This window comes from Vombatus ursinus, unplaced genomic scaffold (assembly GCF_900497805.2).
Source record: "Vombatus ursinus unplaced genomic scaffold, bare-nosed wombat genome assembly UNPS02015255.1, whole genome shotgun sequence".
NCBI classification, from domain to species: Eukaryota; Metazoa; Chordata; class Mammalia; order Diprotodontia; family Vombatidae; genus Vombatus; species Vombatus ursinus.
In genome coordinates this window covers 40,384,192-40,411,622 of record NW_020955033.1, presented here as the reverse complement: position 1 = coordinate 40,411,622, position 27,431 = coordinate 40,384,192, and the positions used below count along the sequence as shown (strand labels likewise).

The 27,431-nt window shown below is 39.3% G+C and overlaps 1 protein-coding gene across 1 annotated transcript; it reads right to left on the bottom strand.

Moving 5' to 3' along the window:
- Positions 1-1,579: 1,579 nt before the first annotated feature.
- On the bottom strand, positions 1,580-26,866 carry LOC114031695 (serpin B6-like). The gene is made up of 7 exons (XM_027846850.1): positions 26,726-26,866; positions 17,945-18,120; positions 13,875-14,012; positions 13,412-13,529; positions 8,027-8,169; positions 4,975-5,130; positions 1,580-2,187 (listed from the first exon to the last, which is right to left on the bottom strand). The coding sequence occupies exons 2-7, from the start codon at positions 18,110-18,112 to the stop codon at positions 1,786-1,788; spliced, it is 1,125 nt and encodes a 374-aa protein (XP_027702651.1). The 5' UTR covers positions 18,113-18,120; positions 26,726-26,866; the 3' UTR covers positions 1,580-1,785.
- Positions 26,867-27,431: the final 565 nt, after the last annotated feature.

The window sequence follows — 27,431 nt, the reverse complement described above, 5'->3', positions numbered from 1 at the left end:
CCTCATGCACCTGCACCACTTGGCCCAGGTGATGCTGCACATGCGCCCCCTAGGAGGCTTCCAGCCAGATAGCTACCACCCCGACCTGGTGGCCCGCCTGGCCCCCCTCCATATCTTACCCGTTCTCCACACCTTAGATGAGGTTGTCCATGAAATGATCAGCCCCAGCAACTTCCAGCAGCTCCTATCACTTCACCACTTGCTGAACGCACCCCAGGCTGCACCCGCAGCCTAATACAGCTCTTATACACCTTCCTCCCATTCCCACAGATCATACTACACAACATGCCCTCCCACTATTGGTCCATGCCCAAGAGTGTGAGTGACACATAGACAAAGGTACACACACAAACAAACACACACACACACCCACCCCCCACACACACACAGAAACACACAGAGAGAGAGAGGAAGGGAGGAAAGGAGAGCGAAGTGGAAGGAGTGTAAGAAGAATGGTGGGAAGCAGGAGGGAGAGATGGCAGGATAGTGAGGGTGTGAAAGAGAGGAAGGGAGATAGAGTGACGGTAGTGGAGGAGGAGACCTAGTACAGGAGGAAGAGAGAGACAGAGGAAGGGAGAGGAGACAAGAAAGAGGCGTGGAGGGAGACAGAGAAGGAGAAAGGAAGCCCTGAAGAGGTAGAAAAATAGAGGGAGGAATCGTGATTGTGAGAGGCGAGACAGAGGAACACGGAAAGGGTGGGACAGGGATAAAGGACAAAGAGAGAGAGAGAGAAAGTTTGATGCTTGGTGACTGGTACATGGGAATATCTAACCATTATGCTAAGGTGTCAAATAGCCCTTCTTTGGAAATCTCCCTGCTTAGGCAACTCATAGAATTCTTACCCTCTGATGGAAGGTCCATTTGAGAAGAATTTCCTCTCCCCATCAACTTTGATTCTCAGCCTTAGAACTTCCCGTGATAGATATCATTGAGATGAGGGAGGATGGGAAAGACAGAGTTTTGGAAAGGGAGAGAGAGATTTCCGGGGAGGGGGGGGAGAAAGACAAGGAGAAAGGAGAGAGAGGGGGAGAGAGAGAGAGAGAGAATGTGTGATGTCTGGTGACTCTGGTGTTTGAGAATCATAGAATGATTTGGAGGTGCAGAATGGCTTTTATTGTGTAATCTGCCTGCCTAAGTCTGTGCTGGAATGCAACCCATGTATGGAATGGCAGTTGGAGAAGACATCTTTTTAGTCAGTGACTTTGATTGACTCCAGCCTGGCTTCCCTTCTCTACCTCTCGTTCAGTCTCACCTGGAACTCCTGGCACCTCAAGTAGGAAACTGCCATTCTGTAATTGCAGAAGAAGAGAAGTTCTACTATAAAGCAAACTATTGGCCATTGGGAAGGTAATACACAGGTCATACAAGTCTTTCATGGATATAATCTAGTCCAGCCCCCACATTGTAAAAAATAAGGAAACTGTAGAGATGAAGTGACTTGCCCAATGTCACAAAAGATAAGAAGTAGAGCCAAGATTTGAATCCCAATCCTTCATCTTTTAACCTAGCTCTAATGCCCTTATACTAAATAGTTGGAGATCACAGTATTCAGCAGAAAATATAGAAACAAACACCAACATTCTGTTTCACTAATTCAATTTTATTAACTATCAACCAAAAGATGTTACTATATGCATGCTATATGAAAAAAAGCCTAATTTCTGTTCCTGCCTTGTATGCTGCATTAAGGACATTTCTTTGGATGATAGATATTATTCTTCCTTAGGGGAAAATATCGAGAAGCAGCAAAGGTAAATGGATTAAAAGCAAAGCAATTGCATATCTTCATGGAGAAGAAAATTTGCCACAGAAGAGGATGCCATTGGTCTTGTTGTGCCGGATAAAGAAGAGGAAGGGATGATCAGGGATGAAGGTTGGCAGAATTTTTCCACAAAGAGGCACTCGGAATATTGCAGCATCATCTTCCTCAGCACCTTCTTCATCAACTTCCAAGTAGGACTTGTGCACGAGCTTGGACAAAACAAGGCCTCCCTTAGCTGACATTCCAGAAAAGTCAGCCTTGCCTCCTTCGAAAGCATCCAGTATTCCAAAACTTCGAAGAAGATATTCCATATCATAATGCTCCTCTAGTTTAAATCTGGGGAGAAACACACCCATTTCTGTTCTCTTCATCACGTCCGGTCTTGTCCAGGCTACAAATTTCTCATAGGTCAGTTCTGCTTCTACCTGGAAGACGATGGTTGAAAGTCATAAGGTGCTATTAAAACAGTTGGTTACATTCACGCTGCCTCCATAATTGACCCTCCCTTAGGTCAGTCCTCCCCAGGGTCAATGACAACCTGAAGACTCAGCTGTGAAGTAGGAGCTCATTTTGGGGAAAACAAGATATTGATTATAGGATCACATAAATCCAGGACTGGTAGGAACCTTGGAGGTCTATTGTTCAAGACCCTTTCAGTTTACAGATGAGGAAATGAGGTGAGAAGTTGTTTGCCCAAGGTCACACGGATGGGAAGGCAGAGAACTTGGATTTAAACTCAGGTCCGGTGACTAAATTTAGCGCTCTTTCTAATGCACCATGCTTGCTTGTCTCTAAAGGGAGGGGTGGAAGACTCTGTTTCTCTTTCATATTCCAAAAATACTGACTGAAACTACTGTGCTGTAAGAAGTTAAAGAGACAGTTTCAGAAAAATCTTGAAAGACTCATATGAACAGATACAGAGAGAACCAGGAGAATTCATAGAATAACATTTAAATGAAATTAACTTTGTAAGGTGTAAGAACTGCAAGGACCAGAGGACCTATGATGAAGCATGCTACCTACATCCTCAAAGAAAGGTGATAGACTCTGGGTGTGGAATTATATATAGAGAGAGATGTAGATACAGACATTTGGACATGACCAATGCAGGAATTTTTTTTTTGTTTAATTCTGCATTAACATCTACAAGGGCTTTTTGGGAAGTAAATAACAGGGAGAGAAAACAGACATTTGTAAACTGAAAAATTAAAATAAAATTAAATTTTAAAAAATTAAAAAATTTAAATTTAAAAAAAATTTTAAAAAAATAAAATAAAATAATTTAAAGTGCCAGTTTCAAAATATTGTTATAGGTTACTTGCTTACATTGGCATTGGAGGAAAATAAATTGAGGAAATGAAGAATATTTAGCACCATAATACCATGATTACTAGAATAGTTGAAAACAAGGAATCTGACTGAAATGAGACTATAGTGGAATGGGTTCTTATTCCTGTTTGTGTTATAGAGCCCTTTGGTAGTCTGATGAAATCCATGGACCCTTTCTCAGAATTGTGTTCTTAAATGCATAAAATAAAATACAGAGTTTTTAAATATTCAATTTTAATTAAATTGGATAAAACAGAATTTTTTAAAATTATTGAAATGAATTTAATTAAAATTGAATTTAGAATTCAATTATATTGAAAGAGTTATGTAACTAGTATCTGTCTATAGATAGCTAAGTGGAGTAGTAGATAGAGCACTGGGCCTAGAAATCCAGCCTCAGATGTTTATTAGTTATGTAACTCTGGGCAAGTCACTTAACTGTTTTTTTACCCCAATTTCCTCAATTGTAAAATGAGAGACGGTAAGTGGTACAGTGGATCGAGCACTATGCCTTGGAGTCAAGAAGACTCATCTTCCTGAGTTCAGATCTGGCCTTAGACACTTACTAACTGTGTGACCCTGAGCAAGTCACTTAACAATGTTTGCCTCAGTTCCTCATTTGTCAAATGAGGTGGAGAAGTAAATGGTAGATCATTCCAGTGTCTTTGCTAAGAAAACCCCAAATGGGGTCATAAAGAGTTGGACATGACTAAAAATAACTGAACAAAATGGGAATAATAACGACAGTATGTACCTCCCAGGATTATTGTGCAAGATGAATGTGATGATACATGTAGTGTTCAGCACAATACCTGGCACAAAGTAGGCCCTTAATAAATGCTTATTTTTTTAATCTATCCATCTATCTAAAAATAAAGTTCATGGTAAAGAGTTTTTAGGTTAAAGAAACCCTACTGTTGTATTTTGCTTGCTGTTTAGCAGCTAGGTGGCATAGTGGATAGAATGCTGGTCTTGGAGACCTAAGTTTATATCCTTCCTCATTTAACTTTTCTCAGCCTCAGTTTCCTCATCTGCAAAATGGGAATAATATAGGCACTTACTTCACAGGGTTATTTTGAGGATCAAATGAGATAACATATGCAAAGTGTTTTAGAAACCTTAAAATACTGTAGAAATGTTAGTTAGTAGCATTTTTTTTGTTCTTTGTATCTCATGTCAATCATAGCACCTGGCATGAAGTAGGCACTCAATATATTCTTGTTAATGATTGTTCCTTATTATAGACAGAAGAAATCATACTTGAATATTTCTATGAGGAGTAAGACAAAGAGTGGCTGATTCCAAGATCAACATTTCAGTTATGTATTTTTTTTCAAAGAATCCCCATAAAGCCCAGTAAATTTTCTGTTGGCTTTCAAACCTGACTTTTAGAATACCTAAGGCCTTATTCCCAAAACCAATAGGGCAGCAGCATTATGTGTTCTTTTCCAGTGGCAATGCTGTTTCTTGACTATCTGCTTTGTTGACGTGGTTGATTATGACAGCCATAGAACTATAGATTTAGAACTAGGAGAGGATTTATATATCATCTAGCCCACCCCCTTCATTTCACAAGTGAAGAAATGGAAACCTAGAGAGGTCAAGTGACCAGGATCACACCAGTAAACGGCAGAGCCGGAATTTAAACACAGATCCTTTGAATCCAGGTGAGGAAACCAAGGTTTAAAGATATTAAATGTCTTCCTCGAGAAAAGAAGTAGTGTCACAGTTAGATCCATGTTTTCTGATTCCTAGCCAAACAGTATTCCATATGAGGCTTTATCTCATAATACATTACCAAAAGGACCAGATGAGCCTCAAGGAGCAATGTAACATAATAATATTAAAGGTTATGTCATTTGATCTTGGGATCATTAACTTACCTTTTTTAGATCAATGTTTTCATCAGGAAGCATAACGACCATGCTTAGCTCCTCATCCACATAGGGGAGCTCCAGGATTTTGGTGGACACTTCCTTTATGTAGGTCATTTTAAATGTTGCTTCCTTAAACATCATCTGCACTGTTTTTTTCTCATTCTGGTGGGGAAAAGGTGAACATGACATTAACATCAGATTATTCAAGGTGCTAATAAGACTTACTGAAAAGATGCCCTTGAATTAGAGAACTTTTTATGATGCATACAAACAAATCATCATTTCTGTGCCTTTGTCAGTGAATGCAAAATGTCACCAACTAATACCTGTCTTCAGTTCAAAAAGAAAAAAAAATAGATAACTACTACATCAACTTGCAGAAAACTAGGCTATTGCTACAAGGTAGAGATTTCTTTATTCAGTAAAATTACACAACCCTCTTTGCTTTCCATAACAGGAAGTCAGGGTTTTTCAAACCCTCTGACAAAATAAAAGAGGCACAATATTATCCCCCATTTGCCGTAACACCTGCTTGAGTAAATATGAAACACTCAAAAGATATCCTAGCATTGTATCTCCATTTTCTTGTCATGCCATAAAGCTACATTTGCTACAGGGTGGAACTGTGTAAAGCATTTAAAAAATAACCCATTCCCCTTTGACCCAGCAATAACACTTCTAGGGCTAAATCCCAAAGAAATCATACAAATAGGAAAAGGACTCACATGTACAAAAATACTCATAGCAGCTCTTTTTGTGGTGGCAAAGAATTGAAAATTGAGAGGATGCCCATTAATTGGGGAATGGCTGAGCAAGTTGTGGTATATGAATGTAATGGAATACTATTGTGCTATAAGAAATGATGAACAGGCTGACTTCAGAAAAACCTGGAAAGACTTGTATAGCCTGATGCTGAGTGAAGTAAGCAGAACCAAGAGAATGTTGTACACAATAACAGCCAGTTGTGCGATGACTAATATCGATAAACTTAACCCTTCCCAGCAATACAAGGATCTAAGACATCTCCAAAGGCCTCATGATGGAAAATGCTATCCACATCCAAAGAAAGAACTATGGAATTTAAATTGCTATTTTTTTTCTCTTCTGTTGAGTTCTGTTTCCTCTTTCTGGTGTTTCCTCCTATTGGTTCTAATTTTTACATGCAACATCACTAATGTAAAAATATGTTTAATAGGAATATATATGTATAGTCTATATCAGATTATGCGCCATCTTGGGGAGGGTGGTGGGGAGGAAGGGGAAGAAAAATTTTAAACTCAAAAGCACATGGAAGTGATTGTTGATAAATAAAAATAAATTAATAAAAAAATTAAAAAATAAAAAATAAAAGAACTTGTTAAATTTTAGTTGGGGCATGTAGTATCTGTGAAATCACTAGAAAATAAAGATAATAAGAATTCAAAAACAACAACAAAAAATAACCCATTCCTATTTCCAATTTGACCGCTTATGTAAGACTATAGTTAAGTGTATTGGTGAGGGAGCAGGGTCTGGATGTAAGAGAATAGAACCACTGAAGAGGTGAAAGATTTCTGAGCCTATACAAGTGGGCTCGGTGTGCTTCTCTGGGTTGGCGATATCTGGCTCATCACAGCCTTTGTTTCTTCCATACTACTTCTGGGTCAGTGGTCTGGCAGTGGTGATTGATATGCTCTGGAGGAAGCAGGAGAACATTGGGACTAGACCAATACAGGCAAGTAGAGACCTCAGGCTCTCAGGGTATGGCCATATTGAACCTAACAGGGCCTTTATTATTGGTCCCTAGGTGCAATGGGGTGGGCCCCATATGTATACTTCAATTTGAGATCAGGGAAATGGCCTCTCGCAGAGCAGGCTCAGAGGAATGAGTACAACACACGCCACTCTGCCCAAATCCCTCCTGCTGCAAAATGATGTCAGGAAATAGGAGAGGGCCTAATTTTCTTTGCCTTCCCTTTGATAAGGCATTCAGTACAAGAAGCCATAATAGATGAGGAGAATCTTTGGTTCTACAAAATCATTATATATAGAGTTCTGGTGGTACAGGAGTCAGTTACATAGAATCTGAAGATCTAAAAGATGTATGGAAAATTACGGTCGTGACCCCTAGCAGAATGCATGCCTTATGAAGAAATGTGGGAAGCAAAGTCTGTAAGAAAAAAGGAATGGAGACAGAAAGGAAAGCAATGAGATGAGACTTTCTGGCCCCCTTATACAGAATAAATGACCCATATGAAGGCAGTAGACCATCCTTAACCCAGCTTAACAAGCAGAGATAGATTTTTTTTTGCAGAAAATTGTTTAAGCAACAATTCTGAAGAACAGACAGAGATGTAAACATTCTTACAATGGTGAACCAGTTCTTACTCGGTATATGTAGAGACAGGACCATAAAGTCCCTCATAAAGCAAAAGGAGAAACAAAGAATTATAAGTCCTAGAAGGAAGGATATTATTATCATGGTAAAAGAGTCAGGGAGGTTGAAGCATGGGTATGGCAAGGGATCAACTGTGTGCGTATTTAGGCATATTGTCTGAAGCTCTACCAACCTTATTCCAATGTCAGAACTGATACAGATAGCAGACACAGCAAAGCAGAAGTAAAACTATTGAGCTGGTAGATGTAGGCTACGCCATTCCATGGCCACTGAAAAAACTGACTCTCTTGGAAGGAGGTAGAGAGAGTAAGGCATAGGATACCTTGTTGTGGCACAAGCCTCCGTTGTTATATTCCTGGGTGCTCTTCCAGTGCTTCTTCTTGTGTTTGCTTGAATTGTGTATGTCCTTGGGAAACTGTGTGGGCTAAGCTGGGCTGCAAACTGCTTCCCCGAGGTTTTGGACACAGATTAGAAAGGATCACGATGAGCCCATGTTGCTGATACATTGATACCATGACTAAACACCTTCGGGACAACTCCTTATTCTCTCAGGCATTTTTATAACAGAGATCACACGATGTTGAAAGTCAGAAGACACAGAACCCTAAAAAGATCTACACTTTATTTTTCTATGTTATTAATTTATGCCAGTAATCAGGATGTCTAAAAGTTTTTCCCTACCTTTCTGGTTTTAAAAAACATCTCCCTTGTATAGTTTTCCTTAAACTGTTCATTCCACTTCCCTTTGAAGTAGATGCCATCCACAAGGACTAATCTAGTCAATGGACCAACTGAAGAGGTAGGTAACATCTCTGCAATCTTACCTTTAAAGAAAATAGAGAAATAATTGAATTAATGTTTGGAAAAAAAAAAAACTTTTACAAGAGGGACATGACCTTCAATTCCAGGTCAGCAATTCAAGTCAACAATGTTGGAATCAAAGCGTGATAAAAAATTCAAATTTATCGAATACCCCTTGAGGGCAGCAGAGGGCTTAGCTCATGTAGAAGATTAATAAATATTTGTGGATTGATTAATTGAGAATTCAAGAGTTCCTCTGAGTCAGAGTTTCCAAACTTATTTGGCCTACTGCTTGCTCCCTTTTAAAAAAAAAAAATTACTCATCACCTCCCTGGAAACTTTAACCCTTCGATGTTTTTTTTTTAATTTTCCTCATTTCAAAAAATATAAAACATACATATATTTTTTAAAATGATGCATCTGAAATTTAATAATTTATTGTAAATTTGTGAGTTCTCTCCTGCATTGAAATTTTGATGATGCAATATTGCATCATGTAATCATATAGTATCATACTGTAAACAGGTCATTTCACGCATATATTCCTGCCAATGCACGCTAGACTTCCCAACAATGTCAGACACACTGCCAGTACTCGCTTATTAAGACCTGTTGGTGGACTTTACCACTGATCGGTCATAACTTGAATTTTGTGTATTTATTTGAAAAATAATGTAATCACTATGTAACTGTGTTACACAGTGGATGGAACATGTCCTAGTGGTTTTTCAACATTTTCTTCTCTTTTCTTCTTTCCTTATGCTTCCATCATCCCCTTATTTTTATTCAACACCCTCCATTGCACCCCTGACTACTACTGCCCTCCTGGATTGTTCCAGTGCCCGGTAGGGGGCAGTATTGCCCACTTTGGGAACCTATGCTCTGAAGGCCCTGCCCTAGAAGCAGCTTGGGATTTCCAAAGCTCAAATTACTCATGGACTGATGATCTTAAAGAAATTATACTTAGAGAATAAAATTACTGATAATAGTATAATACACAATCAGAATAAAATATTTTTGAAAATTTAAAAATGCATATTGGCATACACAAAGTATAATTCAATGGTGATTAATTATTTAGATATAGTGAGATGACTTATATCTTCCAACCAGTGCCAAGAGGTCAAAGACCCTAAAGAGATTAATCAAGTACAAAAGAAATTCATGCTAAGAAATGGTTCGTAAATCTGTCCATGATGAGACTGTGGGGCACCCTAAAGATCATCACAGTATTGGGTTTTCTCTCTGATTTCATCACAAAGGCTAAAATGTTATTAATGGAAGAAAAAGTGTGGTTTGTTGAACTGTAGTATGTCCAAGGTAATAACAGAAGCCTGGGGGGCTCTAAGGAGCCAAGGCAAAGAAACCAAAAGAGCTTGAATTTACCAGACTATATCTAGCACTATCAAGAAACCAGTTATCAAGTTAATAAATTAATATTCCTATTTACAAATTGCTCTCTTCTGAGTTTGTGTTCACCAGTCCCTTAACACATCATAGCATCTGATCCTGAAAGAAATAAGCTGTTTAGCTCAAACTTATTGGGTTACAGATGGGTAAACTGAGGCTTATAGCTATTAAAAATACTCAAAGGGAGCAGAGCTGGGATTCAAAACTTGTCACCTCAGCTGAATGTGAAAAAAAGAGCAAAACAGATATTATGCCTCAACGGCCACACCTTGACAGACATCACCCAAAGAGATCAAGATGCTGGAGAATGACTGTAGATCGTAATCTCCCAGCTTCCTATTTACTTGTCTGACTACTAGGAAGTTTTGTTATGACTTCAAGTCAGGTAGAGAGGGCTGGTATAATTAATAAGCTATACCCTCCCATCCTAAGGGAATGTGCTTAGGAAGAGAACTTGCTGTACGTCCCGGAGAGAGGAGGCAAGAGCATAAAGAATCTGGAGGTCAGAAGCAGTGGAGAGCGGCAGCAACCATGAAGGGTAGGTGCCAGGACCCTGGAGACTGAACCAGTATGATCAAATCATAAAGGAGACATGGGGCACACTAGTATGTTGCTGGAATCTGGTAGAATCTGAGACCAGAGTTGGTGATTTTTTATTTCTTGCCCTACTTTTTTGCCTCTACCTTTTCCTAGAGGCCTAAAGTTTGTCCACCTTTTTATATTTACATTTTTGCTTTGTCTTCTAAGCCAGAAATTGTGATAAAAGGTGCTAGCCATCCACAGTGCTAATCTATGTGTTACTATTGAAATGGATCTGAGATGTAACCACTGGGAAGGCTCTGAAAAGGGAGAATACTTAAGTTTTTTTAAAGAAACATTCAAAATTGCAGTATTTTGCCAGAGAGGGATCTCTGGTTGTGAACTCAGGGTTATAGAAGAAAGTTATTACTTCTTTCTCTCTCCCTTTCTCTCTCTCCTTTCTTTCTTCCTTTCTTTTCAGCTTCCTAGATCAGAGAGATTATTTATAACAGGGTTCCTCTAGGCCAAGGGTTCTTAATCCTCAGTTGTGCTTGTTTTGATATAGGCACACATATTTTATATGTATATATACATACATGTATATGTGTATATGTACATATACACACATGTATATAACTATTTCAATATCATTGGTTTTCTTTTCAAATTTATGCATTTTCTTTTATGAATTTAAAAACACTATTCTGATGAGTCCATAAACTTCTCCAGATTGCCAAAGGAGCCCATGACAAAAAAATAATAATAATAAAAAAAAAGAATCCCTGTTCTAGGCAATACATCAGTAGTAGTAAGAGTGAGGATGGGGACCGGCAGTCATTGCTCTAGCCTCTGCCATTTTCTCCCATATTCAAAAGTCTGATTTGAGAGTAAAGTGTCCCTCTTAAGAGGGAAGAGCCAAAGAGATCACTGGAGCATCTTCAAGCAGCCAAACTAACCCAATAAGTTTGGCTGAACAGCTTATTTCTTTCAGGATCAGATGCTATAATGTATTAAGGGACTGGGAGATGAATGAGATTGATTGACATGCCTGCTAACCTTGTAGTATCATATCACTACTGATAAGTAACATTCAACAATTATATAGAATTTCACGATTTACAAAATTCTATATAAATTATGCCATTGGGCCATGGGATAATACACTTAGATCCAGAAAAAAAAAATCCCAGAGTCATCTAGTCGAGCCCTCCTCATTTTACAGAGGGAGGAAGTGACATTAGAACATAGATTCTCTCACTTCAGAGTTAGGGTTCCTTCCACCCTAGCCTACTGCCTCTTTTAAAAACAACCCTGAATTTTTACAATAAGTGTCTCTGGTAAAGGCCCCATTGCTAGAATATATAGAGAATTGAGTCAAATTTATAAGACTACAAGTAACTTCCCAATTGATAAATGGTCAAAGGATATTAACAGGCAGTTTTCAGATGAAGAAATTAAAACTTTCTATAGTTATATGAAAAAATGCTCTAAATCACTATTAATTAGAGAACTGCAAACTAAAACAACTCTGAGGTAACACATCACACCTATCAGATTGGCTAATATGACAGAACAGGAATAAATAAATGTTGGATAAATGTTGGAGGAGTTTGGAGCAAATTGGAACACTAATGCATTGTTGGTGGAGTTGTGAACTGATCCAACCATTCTGGACAGCAATTGGGAACTATGACCAAAGGGCTATAAAACTGTGCATACCCTTTGATCCAGCAATACCATTACTAGATCTGGATCCCAAAGATATCCTAAAAAAGGGAAAAATAGGGGGCAGCTAGGTGGTACAATGGATAGAGCACTGGCCCTGGATTCAGGGAGACCTGAGTTCAAATCCAGCCTCAGGCACATAACACTTACTAGCTGTGTGACCCTGGGCAAGTCACTTAACCCCATTGCCTAGCCAAAAAAACAAAAACAAAAAAAAAGATTTTTAAAAAAATAGGGGCAGCTAGGTGGCAGAGTGGATACAGCACTGGCCCTGAAGTCAGGAGGACCTGAGTTCAAACCCAGCCTCAGACCAAACAGTTGACACTTACTAGCTATATGACCCTAGGCAAGTCACTTAACCCCAATGGCCTAAAAAAAAAATAATAAAATAAAAAAATAAAAAGGGAAAAATACCTTTATGTACAAAACTATTTATAGCAGTTCTTTTTGTAGTGGCAAAGAATTGGAAATTGAGGGGATGCCCATCAACTGGGGAATGGCTGAAGAAGTTGTAGTATATGAATGTAATGGAATGCTATTGTTCTATAAGAAATTATGAGCAGATGGACTTCAGCAAAATCTGGAAAGACTTACATGAACTGATGCTAAATGAAGTGAGCAGAACCAGGAGAATATTGTACACAGTAACAGCCACGCTGTGGGATGACAAACGTTCATAGAATTGACTCTTCTCAGCAATGCAAGGAGCATAGACAACTCCAAAAAACTCTTGATGGAAAATGCTATCCACATCTAGAGAAAGAACTATGGAGTCTGAATGCAGACCAAAGCACACTATTTTCTCTTTTTTTGGTTTGTTTTTTTCTTTGTCGTGGTTTTCCCCTTTTGCGCTGATTCATCTTTTACAGCATGACAAATGTGGAAACATGTTTAATATGATTGTACATGTATAGCCTATATCTGATTGCATGCCATCTTGGGGAGGAGGGGGGGAAGAGAAGGGGGAAAATTTTAGAACTCAAAATCTTATAAAAAGTGAATGTTGGAAATAAAAAAAAATCAATAACAAACATGAAGCTTGTTAGGCAAGTATAGGTATACCACTGTTTGGGGGCAGCCAGTGGCACAGTAGATACAGTACTGGGCTTGGAATCAGGAAGACTCATATCCCCAGTTTCAAAACTGGCCTCAAATATTTACTAGCTGTGTGACCCTGGGCAAGTAACTTAATTCTGCTTGCCTCCTCTGTAAAATGAGCTGGAGAAGGAAATAGCAAACCATTTCAGTAAGTTTTGCAAGGAAACCCCAAACAGAGTCACAAAGAGTTGAGACATGCCTGAAAAAAATGAATGAACAACAAAACACTGTTTTACAGAAAACTGTTGCTCATAGTAGTTAAATGACTTGCCCAAGGTCATATACCCAGGAAGTATCAGAGGCAGCCTTTGCATCAGGTGTCTCTTGTTTACAAGTTCAGCTTTTTGTTTGTTTGTTTGTTTTTGTCTTTGTTTTCTTTTGTTTTACACTGTGCTATGGATCCAAGGCTTCACCTTGTAACTCTGTTTGAAAGGGGCAACCAGACTCTTTATCCACTTTTACATTAATATTATTTAAACAGTCAACATTTTACAAAGAAATGTAATTTGTGACCTTCAGTCTTCTCTGCTATCCAGGCATTTATATGTTTCCTGGACTCCTCTGGAGCCTTAGCAAAGGAAAGTTCTCCCAGCTCCACACTATAGAAGTTTTGGCAAGCTTCTTTAAACGTCTATGAAGAGAAAAATAAAAAGCAACATCTCCAGTTACCAAGTAGAGCCTAGTCACACAGATTAAGTCTTGAAAAATGGTTATGCACTTTTTAGGAAATAAATTAGTTCAGGTTCTAGGCCCTCATTGGACACAATACACATATATTCCTCCTTTTTTTAAGATAACAATGTAAGATACAATGCACCTTGGAAATGATTTTTTTTAAGGCCAATTTTTAATTATAGCATATTCAGTTCAGGTAAAATTTTACTAGGATGTTCGTGTTATTGAAGGCCTTGAACCCTTCCTCCCCACAACCTACTTTCATTTCCTTTCTTTTTATCACTTAATCAGTTCAACTTACAGAGAGGAAATCATAAGTCTTTTCTCCGAAGAGCTTGTTAGCAATTCTCAGTGAGTAGTGGGTGCTACATTTGTTCACTTCAGTGAAAAGTGCCTGGAGATCCTTGTGGATGTCCCCACCTCTGTTTGCAAAAAGTACCTATTAAGAAAAGAGAAACAAAAATCCTCATCAGCACGGATCTTCTGCCTCCAAAGAACCACCTGCCAACAGCAAACCTTGTGACTGAATACCACCAGAGCATCTTCCCTCAGATGAAAAGGTGTGGGTTGGTTTGTTTTATAAATGAGAGGACTTAACCCATGCTAGGAGGCCTTTATTCCAAGAAAAAAAAATAGAGTAGGAGACAAATAGGAGATAGAACAAAAAAGTTCTGGGGCAGATGATACCGGAATTGGAAAGAAAGAGGCTTCCTTTGCCAAACTGCTCAAATTCATTCTCCTTCTATCAAAGCCATTGTGTCAGAATGCTGTGAGGTGGTGGTGGTGGTGGTGGTTTTAATTCCTATTACACAAAAATCTGTGGCTCCATTAACTTATAGAAGAGATTTTTGATTCTTTCAGCATTCCTCCTTCAGCCTTGCCTTACTCCTCAGACGGTAGCTAGTGAGATAATTTACATGTGTACTTTGTATAAAAGTGCTTTGTATGTACACATGTAATGACTATTACTAATGCATGACTAGTGGATGATTAATACTAATGTATTACTAATGGATGACTAATATGTACATTATTGGTTATTTGGTCTACATTACAGTATGAGATAAAGTAAAATTGTCTTGATTATTTTTTCCTAATTAGAATTTAAAATAGAACTCTAACTCGAATTGTTCTAATTAGAAGAATTCCATACCCCTGCCATGTGATACTTCTTGGGGTTTTTTTGTTTGTTTTTTTTTTTTTTGCTTTTTGGATGAGGCGATCAGGGTTAAGTGACTTGCCTAGGGTCACACAGCTAGTAAGTGTCAAGTGTCTGAGGGCAGATTTGAACTCAGGTCTTCCTGACTCGAAGGCTCGGAGCTCTATCCACTGTGCCCCTTAGCTGCCCCTCGTGATACTTTCTATATAATGTCAGAAGTATTTTCTCTGTGTAGCAGTCTTTCACCAATGCATGGTTTGTTTTGTGAGTGGCTGCATATGTGGAAGGAGATGAAATTTCAGATTAGTGGAGACAATACTGAACACAACATTACGCTTTGTGCCAATGCTTTGTATCAGGGATAGAGTTGGTGCCAGAGATTCTTGGGGGAAAGACACAGAGAAAGAAGCAGCAGGCCCATATGAGAAGCTGGTTCCCTGAGAGGTCCCTGACTTATAAGCTAGTCTGCCTAGAGATGAGATCTTTTCTCTTGGTTTGAGCTAGGGTCTTATATTGCCCCCATCTAGAGAGCTCATTCATGCATGTATATTTTCTGGTATATTCTAATCTGTAGAATTCATACAATTTCCGCTTGCTTAGATAAATAGGCTTTTACTCTTTGTGATGGTCTCTGGTATAACCAGTGTTTGGTGGGAAGGAGCTAAGCTGGTAAGTGTAAACTAAGCACTCCCTACCATCCCCTTTAAGAGCAACCAGGGAAAGAGCTTCCCTTCAGAATGGAGATTTGTACTGCTAGACTAGACCAAAATAGGTACTGGAGCGGGCAAAGAGACATAGTTCTAGACTGATACCTCTCTTGGAGAAAGGTGAAGGAAAGAGCAAGCACCCAGCTGCGGCCCTTCTCCTGTTCTCCTCAAGGTAGAAACTACAGTCTTTCTTGGACAGGTGTAGGCCAGATTCCAGAGATCAGTCTTTTCTTCTACCTCTCTCTCTATTAGCCTCTAGCTAAAGAGAGGAGCAGTTGAGATTTGAAAATAAGAAGTGGGGTCAAGTACAAGATATATTATTGCAAACTACCTTGAACAACAAAAATACATTTACATATATGTAATATATGCATATGTGTATATAATATGTTGTAATGCATATTATATGTGATTATATTTGTGAGTGTCTATATGTATGTGTATATGTGTATATACACACACATATGCATACACATGTTTATCTATCTATCTTCTTTAAGATGTGAATAACTCACAATCTTAAAGGGCTCCAAACATTAAATTTTACTCGTAACAAATCTTTAATAACTCAGGCCAATAAAAGATTTGTTACGAGTAAAATTTAATGTTTGGAGCCCTCCTTCAAGCAAACAGTCACTTTGAAAGCTTTTATAGTGCAATGTTAAATGGGTACATGTGTCTGGACACGTGTGAGTATATCAGTTCACTGTTTCTATGTGTGTACATCAACATCTCAGGGGTTCATTTTGTTGGGGCAAAGGACGGCTGCTTTCTTTAGCAGTGCGCAAGAGCACATTTAGAAATCTTATCAGGCATCTGATACTCATTATGCAACAGAAAGTAGGATCATCGATGACAATCATATATCTTAGATCTTAGAGTTAGGAGGAAACTCAGGGCCATCTATTCTAACTCCCTCTTTTTACATATGAGGAAATTGAGCCACGTGGAAATAAATGACTTGCCCAGGGTCACACAGATAGCTAATAACAGAGACAGCATTTAAACCCTTGGTGTAAGCAAAGGAAAATCTTAATGAAATTATAGTAGATTAGGGCAAAAAAAAAAAAGGAATAACCATATATTTGAATTGGATTATTCATTGATATTCTGATTTTTTGGCTCTCATAGAATTTAGTTTTAGTCTACAAGTTTCAGCTCATATACTTTGTATCCATGATGGACTGTTAAATTGGGATACAGGCACTTCACGTGATATGTATAAGTGGACATAGACTAAAATAAAACTTATTGGGTGAATAAATTTCAAAGACCTAGCCACCTGAGATTCTTGAAAGTGGGAGGGGAATGGTAGGATGCCCACTGCCTACAGAAAGATTGTTGCATCAACACTGACTGGGCTGGTTCAGTGACAGCTGGTGAGAATTCTGAGGTTGGATGAGGAAAGGTGAGATTTCAAGTAGATCATGTGTGTAAGTTCTTTTTTGGGGTGCCCAGAAGAGAGCCTGAGGGGTTACTTTCGAGGCAGGTTGGCACCTGTATAGTATAATTCTGAAATGACATTCTGAGGGTTGGGATGTTACTATTAGAGAAGTGTTTCAGACATGCTAAATGGATGGCGATGGTGGGATTAGGTTAGGAAAGGATTTATGGTAATGGATGAGAGACTGCCAGGGCCATAAAGGGATAATCTCTAAAGGTTACACCCAAGGGATGGTCAGTATGGGCTACAGATAGGAGATCAGCCAAATGATAGAAGAGAGAGCACTGGAGAGACCCTGCCTGTGACAAAGAATTAGCATCATATTTCTGAGGAGGCACCACAGGGCACAAGACAATGAACAAGGCAGTGGATTCTGGACTGTTCCAAATGGCCAAATTGATGTTTGCACAGGAGGGAGAGAACTGACCTTCAAGTAGTTAAATTGGCATATGGCAAGTGGCCCATTCCTGGGCAGAATAAGTGCTTCTGGAGAACTTTAGGAGAAAAGCTAATGTTGAATTTTGTTCAGTCTTCTGACTTCATTATTTATGTGATTGGCACCATCATCTACCTACTCTCTCTTTCCTCTCCTGTCTCTATCATAGTCCTTTGATTACCACATCCTGATGATTGTATTTCTGTAATGTCACTTGTATTTTTTCCCTCTTCTCTATTCCCATTACAATGGACCTGGATATATTACCTAGTCCACTCATAGGTCTTCCCACTTCCGCTCTCTGCTGTTTGCAATTCATATTTTGTTTTTCTATTTTTCTTTCCCAGAAGAGCTTACTAGAAACCTGAAATGTTTCTTAAATTCATGAAATTAAAGGAAAAAATGCCTTGTTCATATGCAAATATAATTTTGTAAATCCAGAAGAAAAAGGTGGTCCCTAGTCTTGCAGTATTGATTTTTTAATGACAAACTGTGTTTCTGGTCTCATCCAAGTCTTCAAGGTCACTGGGCAGGAAAGGGCACTAAATAATGGCTTTATAATCAGTCAGAAACGTAGAAAGAAATCCAGCTATTTCATATCTTCTCTTGGCACCAACAAACATACCTTTACAATCTGGGCTGCTGTGCCTCCTTTGGCCCCTAGGAAAAGCATGCCAAGGGCAGATGAGATGCTCAGGGGAGAAAAAACCACATTTTGTGAGTTATCTTTTTCACTCAGTTTTTTCAGAAGGTTAATGGCAAAGGGCCCATTTACTTCAGAGAGGGAATCCATAATGGAACCTGGAAAAGATCACAAAAGGTTATGCTACATGTTGTCCTTGTTCAGTCATGTCCAACTCTTCATGACCCCATTTAGGGTTTTCTTGGCGGAGACACTAGAGTGGTTTGCCATTTCTTTCTGTAGCTCATTTTACAGATGAGGAACTGAGGTAAACAGGGTTAAATGACTTGCCCAGTGTTACACAGCTAGGAAGTGTCTTAGGCCAGATTTGAACTCTAGAAGATAAGTTTTCCTGACTTCATGCCCACATTTGATGTACAACTTATTCTATCTTTATTCTTGGCAGTTAATACTTGGATTTACTTAACAAACAAACATTTATTTAATTAGAAAGAAAAGAGACAAGCTCAGGTTTACTGCTCTTTTGTTAGTAATATATTCTTAGGAACTAGAGGTGGAGGGTCTTTAAAAATTATCTGGTCTTCTTCCAAATTTATAAGTGAAGAAACTGAGGTAAAGGCAGAATGTCCTCCCCAAAGTCACACAGGTGGCAAAACCAGATTCCAACGCAGGTCTTTTTGCTCTAACTTCAATGTATTTTCTAATACTAAAATCTCTGTGCTCTTTCCACGATGGCAGCTGCGTACATTTCTTTATGTGAGAATAGCCTCCAAGTCACAAAGACATCCTCCGTGTGTCTACTCTTCTATGAAAGGAGAAGCCCTGGCCTTACTTCCTTACCTTTCTCATTCTTCAGTTTCTTTTGTTCAATACTCATGCATCCCCCCAGAAGCATTCTCATCCTGGAAGTTCACTTCTAGCCCTGGAACTCTCACCCTCTGTCTCCTAGGGCACTTTCCTCAAATTAAATGACATCTTCCAAAACCTCCATTATGAAAGAGTGCCCAAGTCAATCAATAAATTAATAAACATTTATTAAGTACATACTTTGCTAAGTGCTAAGGATTCAAAAAGAGGCAAAAGACAGTTCCTGCCCTCAAGGAGATTACAACTGAATGGAGGAGACAACATGCAAACAGAGACAAAGCAAGCTGTATACAGGATAAGTAGGAAATAATTAACAGAGGGGAGGCGCTAGAATTAAGAAAAGTTGGGAAGGGTTTCCTGTAAAAAATGAGATTTTATTTGGAACTTCAAGAAAGCTAGGGAAGTCACTAATAGGTGTAGAGGAGAGGAAGAGTGTTCCAGGCACAGGGGATAACAAGTGATGGAGTATCTTGTTGGTGGAATGGTCAGGAGGCCCTGGCCTGGCATGGTGGAGAGTAAGGTGAAAGAAGACTGGAGAGGTAGGAGGGGACTAGGTTATGAAATGCTTTGAATGTCCAACAGAACATTCCAATTTGATCTTGGAGGCAATAAGGAATCATTGAAGTTTGCTGACTGAGAGAGAGGGAGGGCATTGACGTGCTTGGACCTGTGCTTTAGGAAAATGACTTTAGTGACTGAATAGTGGCTGGATGGGAGTAGGCAGGGGCTTGGGGCATGCTGACTCACCAGCAGGTTGCAATAGCAACAGACCAAGCACAAGTCCACGAGGGCCTACACTAGAGTGGTAACACTATCAGAAGAGAGAAAGGGCATATTCAAAGACGTTACAAAGGTAAAATCAGCAGGCCTTGGCAACAGCTTGGAGATGGAGGTTGGGGGGGGGGAGAGATAGTGAAGAATCCAAGATGACTCCTAGAATAAGAGCCTGAGGGACTGGGAGGACGATGTCACTCTTTTTTTTTATGACCTCACACTCTTACTGACTGTGTGACCCTGGGCAAGTCACTTAACCTCTGTTTATCTCAATTTTCTCATTTGTAAAATGGGGATAATAATAGCATTCACTACCCAGGGGTGCTTATGGGAATCCAATGACATATTGTAAACTGCTTAGCGCAGTGGCTGGCACATAGCAGGTTCTTAGTAAATTCTTATTTCCTCCCATCTAACCCAGCTCTTTCATTTTACAGCTAAGGTAACAGAGGCACAGGGAGGTTGCCCATTTGCCTAAACCAAAGGCAGGACTTGACCTGAGTTCCTCTGACACCAGGGGCAGTGCTCTTTCCTTTTCATATAAATCTTTCCATGTTTCTTGGAGTTTTTATGCAACATTTGGTTTAGTAATTTTCCATTAAATTCAGGCACTATCATTTGTTCAGTCATTCCCCAATCATTTTTGCACCTTTTTTTGTTTTATTTTGTTTTCACAAATAATGATTCATTAAACCGTTTTGTATCTGTGTACCTTTACTTTCTGTCACTGACCTCCTTGGTGCACAATCCCAGGCATGGACTCTCTGGGTCATTGGGTATAAAAACTCAGCACTTTTTTTTGCACAGTTCTAAACAGTCTTCCAGATGACCCTTTGACACTAAAGGAACTCTTCCCAGAAATGTACTGGGATGAGATGGTTAATGAAAAGCTACACTGCTCACTCTCCATTTGGTCTCTACCTGGTATATAAGCAGTCTATTTAAATATGGATGGATAGCTGAGGTTTGGGGGAGGGGGGCAGGGATGGGGTATGTTAGGATCCAGTTGTAAATTCACTGAAAAAAATAATTGAAGAAGTGTTTATGATGAGAAACTATACTTAGGAGTAATAGGATGGAATTAAGGAAAGGGAAATAACAAGTTTATAATAAGATTCTGGTATGAGGTATTCAAATTTAATTGTGTATTTGAAGTAATGCCAGGCTCCCAGATGCTGTTGGAATGAGGACTGGAAGACGGTGTCACTCTTGATAGTAATAGAGAAGGTAGGCAGAAGGGAGGATCAGGGGGACAAATGATGAGTTCCATTTTGAACATGTTGAGTTTAAGATGTCTACTGGATGTCTATTTCTTCATTTCCCACCAGGCTCCATTATTCTGCCTCTCTTCATCACATCCCTCGGTAACTTCAGCCTCATCCCCTGCTTTTCTGCTTCTTTTGATGTGTTGTCTTGTCTTACCCATCTAAAGGTAAGCTCCTCGAGGGCAGGGACTGACTGTCTTTTCTTTTGGTTGTATTTGTATTCCCAGCATTCAGCACAGCACCTAGCACGTTGTTTAATAAACGCTTGTCAATGGACTGACCATTTAACTCCAGCCTCTTCTTCATTCTTGTTTTCTGCACCTATGTTGCTCTTCCAAATTCCCTGATGACACTTGCAGTGCAATCAGACTCCTTACAGGGAACATTTTTTTAATAGGTATCAGAAAGCTGTCCTAAAGAGGACTCAGTTTTTTAGACCAATGAAGTAGCTATGAGTGCCTGGATGGAGATTGGCCCCATATCCTGACAGACTTTCAGCCTGGGATGGCACAGGGAGCAGGTCCTTTGACCAGCAAGCAACTGCTCAATCAGTTCAATCAACAAGTATTTATTAATCACCTATTATGTGCCAGGCACTGTGCTAGAAACTAGGGATACAAAAGCGAAAGTTAAATTATCCAAGAGAAAGTGAAAGGGGGAGGGGATAGAGTGCCCGGCCTGCAGTCAGAAAAACTCGTCTTTGTGAGTTCAAATCCAGCCTTAGATATTTCCTAGCTGTGTAACACTGGGCAAGTCATTTAACCCTGTTTGCCTCAGTTTTTTGTCCCATAAAATGAGCTAGAGAAAGAACTGGCAAACCACTCCAGTATCTTTGCCAAGAAAATCCCAAATAGGATCTTGAAGAGTTAGACATGGCTGAAAGCAACTAAACAACAACAGCAAAAAGGAGAATATATCTCTATATCTATCTACCTATTATCTATCTATCTATCAGTCTATCTATAGATCATGTATAGAGACAGGAAGTCTCCCTATCCCCCTGATAGAATGTAAGCTCATTGAGGTAAAGGATTATTTAATTTACATCTTTGTATCCCTTGTGTCTAACACAGTGCCTGGTACATATTAGGTGAGCCTTGCTGACTGACTAGTTGAAGAGTACTTGCTGGTGAAAGGACAAGGGATGCAGTAACATCCCTGCTTCCCTATTCAGTTCCAGAGCTGAAGACCTGTCAGTCCATGGGCCCAATATTTGTCCATAGTAAGTCTGGGGTAGGGGCAGTGAGCTAGTCAAACCTGTACTACGTCACTTTGGCAGCTGTGGTGCAGATGGAATGGAGTGGAGAGAAATTTGAGACTGGGAGACCAATTAGGAGACTATTGTAGTACAGGGGAGAGGCGATAAAAACCTGAACTAGGGCGATGACTAAGTGGAGAGAAAAGAAATGGATGCAATACATATTGGAGCGGTAAAATGGACAAGACTCATCAACAGATTGCATATGTGGGATGAGGGCGAGTGAGGAGGTTGTGGTAACTCCAAGGCTGAGAACCTAGTTTACTGAAGGGAGGCTGGTACTCTGAACAGAAAAGGGCAAATTAGGAAGGAGGGAATTGGAGAGGGAAAGGAAGACAGAGTTCTGTTATGGAGCCCTTCAGCAAATGCTACAATGTGAAAGTCACACATTGCACAAGTGTTAGTCATGCAAATGATTTCTGGCAACCACTGTTTGCATTCATGTTTTTAATTCATGGCTTAAGATTTGTACAATAAACATATGAATCATGTAGCTACAACAAAAAATGTTTGTCTCAGTTTCCTCTTTTTAAATAAAAAAAAATAAAGAATTGAGAAGACATTGAAAAATAATTCCAGATGACTAATTGGCAAAGCAAGAGGGGCTATGCCAATAAAAAGGAAAAAATTGACACATTTCTTTTAGGATTAAGAAAAGTCAAGAACATCAAGAAAAGATGTTAGAATTAGTGGATGGGGTACAATCTTGCTAGATGAGATCAGTCAGAAAATATTATTCCTCAGGGTAGACCAGTTCCAACATTTTACAGATGAGGAAAAGAGATCAGAGTTGGGAAGCCAATTGTACAATGTCACACAGCTATCACACAAAAGTCTCCAATGGGCACAGCTAGTGATTAATGGTCTATCTTAGTAGGCATCTTAACTCATCATCCATTGCCCTGATAAGGAGCCTTACTGTAGCATAAAGAAAACATTAAACTTCTGAATGCTACTTTCCAACTGGTTTTCTTAAGCAAGTTTGTATGCATTTCATGACATACCATCTGAGCAATATATAGCTCTCACATATAATTTCCTGTTGGGGAACAAGCCTTCATTTCTCTATTTAAGAACATCACCTGTTCTTTTTACTGAATGTTTAAGGTATTTTGGTTTTATGAGACTACAAAGATAAGTTTCTGGTACACCCATCTCCTGGGGCTATCTGGATAAATAGTCATTGATAAGAATCTAGAGAAGTGGGCAGAGCTGAAGAAGTGAGCATCAGATATCGTGCTCAGAGAATGTCAGTTATCTATGCAATACTAACGAGCTGAGAACTGGCAGTATCTTGTGGGTAAAACAGAAAAACCCAGTGTGTATCACAAGAAGAAATGCTTTGAAAGGTGAAGAGAAAGAGTTATGCTTCTACCTGTCAGATCAGATTTACTGAGATCAAAACTAAAAAGTATCTACTATAATGAAATATATGGAACTCAGGAAGACATTTGAACTCAGGTTGAAATATGTGAACCTAGGCAAGTCACTTAAACTCTCAGTGCCTCAGTTTCTTCATCTTTAAAACGAGGGGGTTGAACTTGATAGTTTCTAATATTCCTTCTCTCTCTAAATCTATGATCTTATGGGGAATAGCTGGTGGCACAGTGAATAGAGTGCTAGGCCTAGAGTCAGGAAGACTGGAGTTCAAATCTGGCCTCAGATTTTCACTTGCTGTGTGACTCTGGCCAAATTCACTGCTGTTTCCTTCGGTTTCTTTGACTGTGAAGTTGAGATAATAATAATTACCTCATAGGGTTGTCACAAGGATCAAATCAGATATTTGTAAAGCTTAGCACAGTGCCTAGCACATAGTAGGTACTCTACAAATGCTTATTCCCTTTCTCCTCATCTTATGGTCCTATGATCTGACCCCTGAATCACCACTGCCTCTCCTATCTCTTTCACAACCACTAGCCCAACCAACCCTCTGGTCTTTGCTACCCACATACTTCCACCTCTACCAAATCTGGTACATTGTTAGGTAATTTTACTGCAATTCAATCAAAAATCCTTATCAGCCACCTACCTTTGTGATCAAACACCAGCCCAAGTTACTCAGGTACTAACTGGCAAACAAACCTAGACCTGATGCAATCCTGAAAATAAACCAGCTGAAGATGGCATTTAATGTTAAGGCTTTTTGGCCTTCAAGGAGATTGGGTCCAGATGTAATTCAAGAAAAAAACAGATGAAGAAACCTAGATCTCTACCTAAGGACAGAACTAATGTTAACCTACAAGTGATTCTGTGGCTGCAGTCTTTGAAAGCATAGAATGAAACAAAGTAAGAATCCAGAAATGTGGTCATTCATGGATCAAACAAGGAGCCAGTGCAGAGTAGGTGGACTGGCTGGTCCTGGTGGTGTTTCTCTCTCTCTCCTCCCCCCCCAATTCTGACCTGGGAAGGCAGATGGTATATGCTTAGGCAGCCTGGTAGCACACCAATTCTGGTAGCACGCCAATTCTGGGAGCTCACACTATGAGGGCCAGATTTACTTCTGACGTTTGGTTTTCCTTAGACCACTGCAGTTCAGAACTCCCAAACTTAACCAATCCACTGGACTCAGCCTCCCTGGTAGCAGGAACTACAGGCGTGTACCACCAGGACCAGCCCACTTATTAGTCCACAAAATCCTATATTTTTAGGGATATTACTTTGTCCCATTCCATGCTTCCATAGCCTGTAGTCACAGAATCACAAAATCTTAGAGGTAAACCAGTTCAACCTATGCCAGAGCAAGAATCCATTCTATAACATCCTTAAGAAGTGGGCATTCAGCTTCTGTTTGTTTCTCAGGAGACTTACTGTGTACTAAGGAAGAAAAGTTTTAAACCCATTAAAACCACTGTCTTCTAAAAATACATAAACTGGTATCTAGCCATGTCTTTCCCATCCTATACTTCCTATAACTTTAAAAAACCTTTTATGGATCTTTGCTTTTAACATTGTTTCATTTTTGCAATATACATCATTCCCTTCTCTTCCCAAAGAGTCAGCCTTTATAACAAAGAATAAAAAAGAAGAAAGAAAAATTCAGTGAAACTAACCTAAGCAACCTACCAAATAACCACAACATTAAATGCAGTTTTACACATTCATAGTGTCATATTTACGCTACAAAATATTTTTTTTAAACTCAAGTGCAGTATTTTACACTTAACTCTGTTACATTTCATCCTGCTAGACTTGGCCAATCAGTAAAATATGGTCAATTCTTTGAAGATTTTACTTCTATTGTCCAGAATCATAATCATAAAAATGTTGGCATGTACCATTTGCTTTTACACAAGGAATTGATAAGAAGATTAAACAGGACAGGGACAAGAGGAGTCCCCAAGGCAATCCTCTTTATAATATCCCCAACAAGTGGTCAGAAAGCCTCTGAATCAAGAAAGATCTCCAGAACCACTCAGGACTTATAAGACAGATATACTGGTCCTGGAGTCAGGAAGACTCAAGTTCAAATCTAGCCTCAGACATTTACTAGCTGTGTGATCCTGGACAAGTCACTTAACCTCAGTTTCCTAAACTGTAAAATGGGGATAATAATAGCACCTACCTCCCAGTGTTGTTGTGAAGATTAAATTAGATAATATTTATAAATATTGTAATAATTAGATAATATTTGTAAAGTACTTGGCACATAGTATGTGTGGGTATATATATATATATCACCTATTATGTTCTACATGTACATATATCATATATATTATGTATATATATATGTGTGTATATATCACCTACTATGTTCTATGTGTATATAATGTATATATGTAGATACTTTTTCCCTTCCCTTCAATACGATAAAAATAGATAGATAGATAGATAGATATACTTATTCATTTCCCCCTTCCCTTTCCAAGTCTACTTTTAAAATTATCTGATTATTTGAAAGTTATTTGAAACTGAGATTTCCACTTCTGTAACTTTAAAACTCATTGCTTCTAGTTTTGTCCACTGTGTCCAAACAGATTCCTCATCCATCCAGAGGGCAGCCCTAGGGTGTACCAGGGTCATATCCTGTAACACCAGGCAGGTCTAATTTACTTTGGGCCACAGAGAAGCGCAACTCTTCTGAAGAGACAGAACTTAGGTGGGGAGAACTTTGGAAGGTCCATTTTTTTCTCACTCCCATCTCTGGCCTAATATTTAAAGTCCCTAAAAATTACACACCTTACTCTCAAAAATCATATGAAACGAAAAAGAACTTCCGAAGTAAAATAATATCCATTTCAATTTAACTACAGCCAGAACTAAACAAAATAAATGAAACCCTCAAAGTAAGCAAAACCCCTGGCTCCTTCCCCAAGCTCGCTTGATAGTCATGTATAGACAAAATGAGTGGCCATCTAGAGCTACAATGCTGAGCAGGGAGGACGATGATTCCCAAGACAATAAACCTACAGACCCCCCTGCTTAGTCAGTTCTCTCCCTGTTTTTCTTGCACTCCCCGCACAGATTTCCTTTTTCCGCTGTCACCCACTCAGCTCAATGCATAGTTCAGCCCCTCCCTTCCTCTACCCAGGACTATTACAAAGGAGGGAAGCAGATGTTCAGGTGTGAGAACGAAAGGATTAAATCTCCCCTCTACTATACCAGGATTCCTGCTGTTGCTGCTGCTGCTATCGTCCACCTTATTCCACAGGCTGTTGCCTTAGTCCCTGCAGATGCTGCTGTTACTCTTGGCGTGAGAGATAGAGGGAAGGAAGTGGAGTACTTTGTACTAGGTCCTAGTTAGAGCTGAGGGAGGCTGAGTCAGAGGGGCGGATGTTGATTCTGTGTCCCAAATCCGGGGTGGTGTGACGGAACAGAATTCTGGACTTACTGCTGGAAGACATGGGTCCAGATCCCACTTAGCTTATTAGCTGAGTGGCCACCAACAAGTCACTCTTTGAACTTCAATTTCCTGATCTATCAAATCTGGATAATAATAACACCTATCTTACAACTTTTTTTTTTTAAATGAGGAATAGATGAGATTACACAAGTACCGTGCACTATAAGATGTGCCCAGGAGGGTGGAGCTCAGCTGCAGAACATCTGGCCTGACCAGAGACTGGCTGGGGCTGGCCAGCAGCCAACACAACTTCCATCCCTGTTCAGAAGACACTACACCCAGAGGAAGGCTTTTATTGTGGAGTTTAAGAAACCTTCCAAGGATCGACCTGCCAGCCTGTGGGACCAAGAAGTTTCTAGCTGACAGGTTTAGGAACAACATCTAAGTAATTGTGTGTGTATGTATATGCATATGCATATACATGATCATATATGTAATACACACACATACACACATATATATATG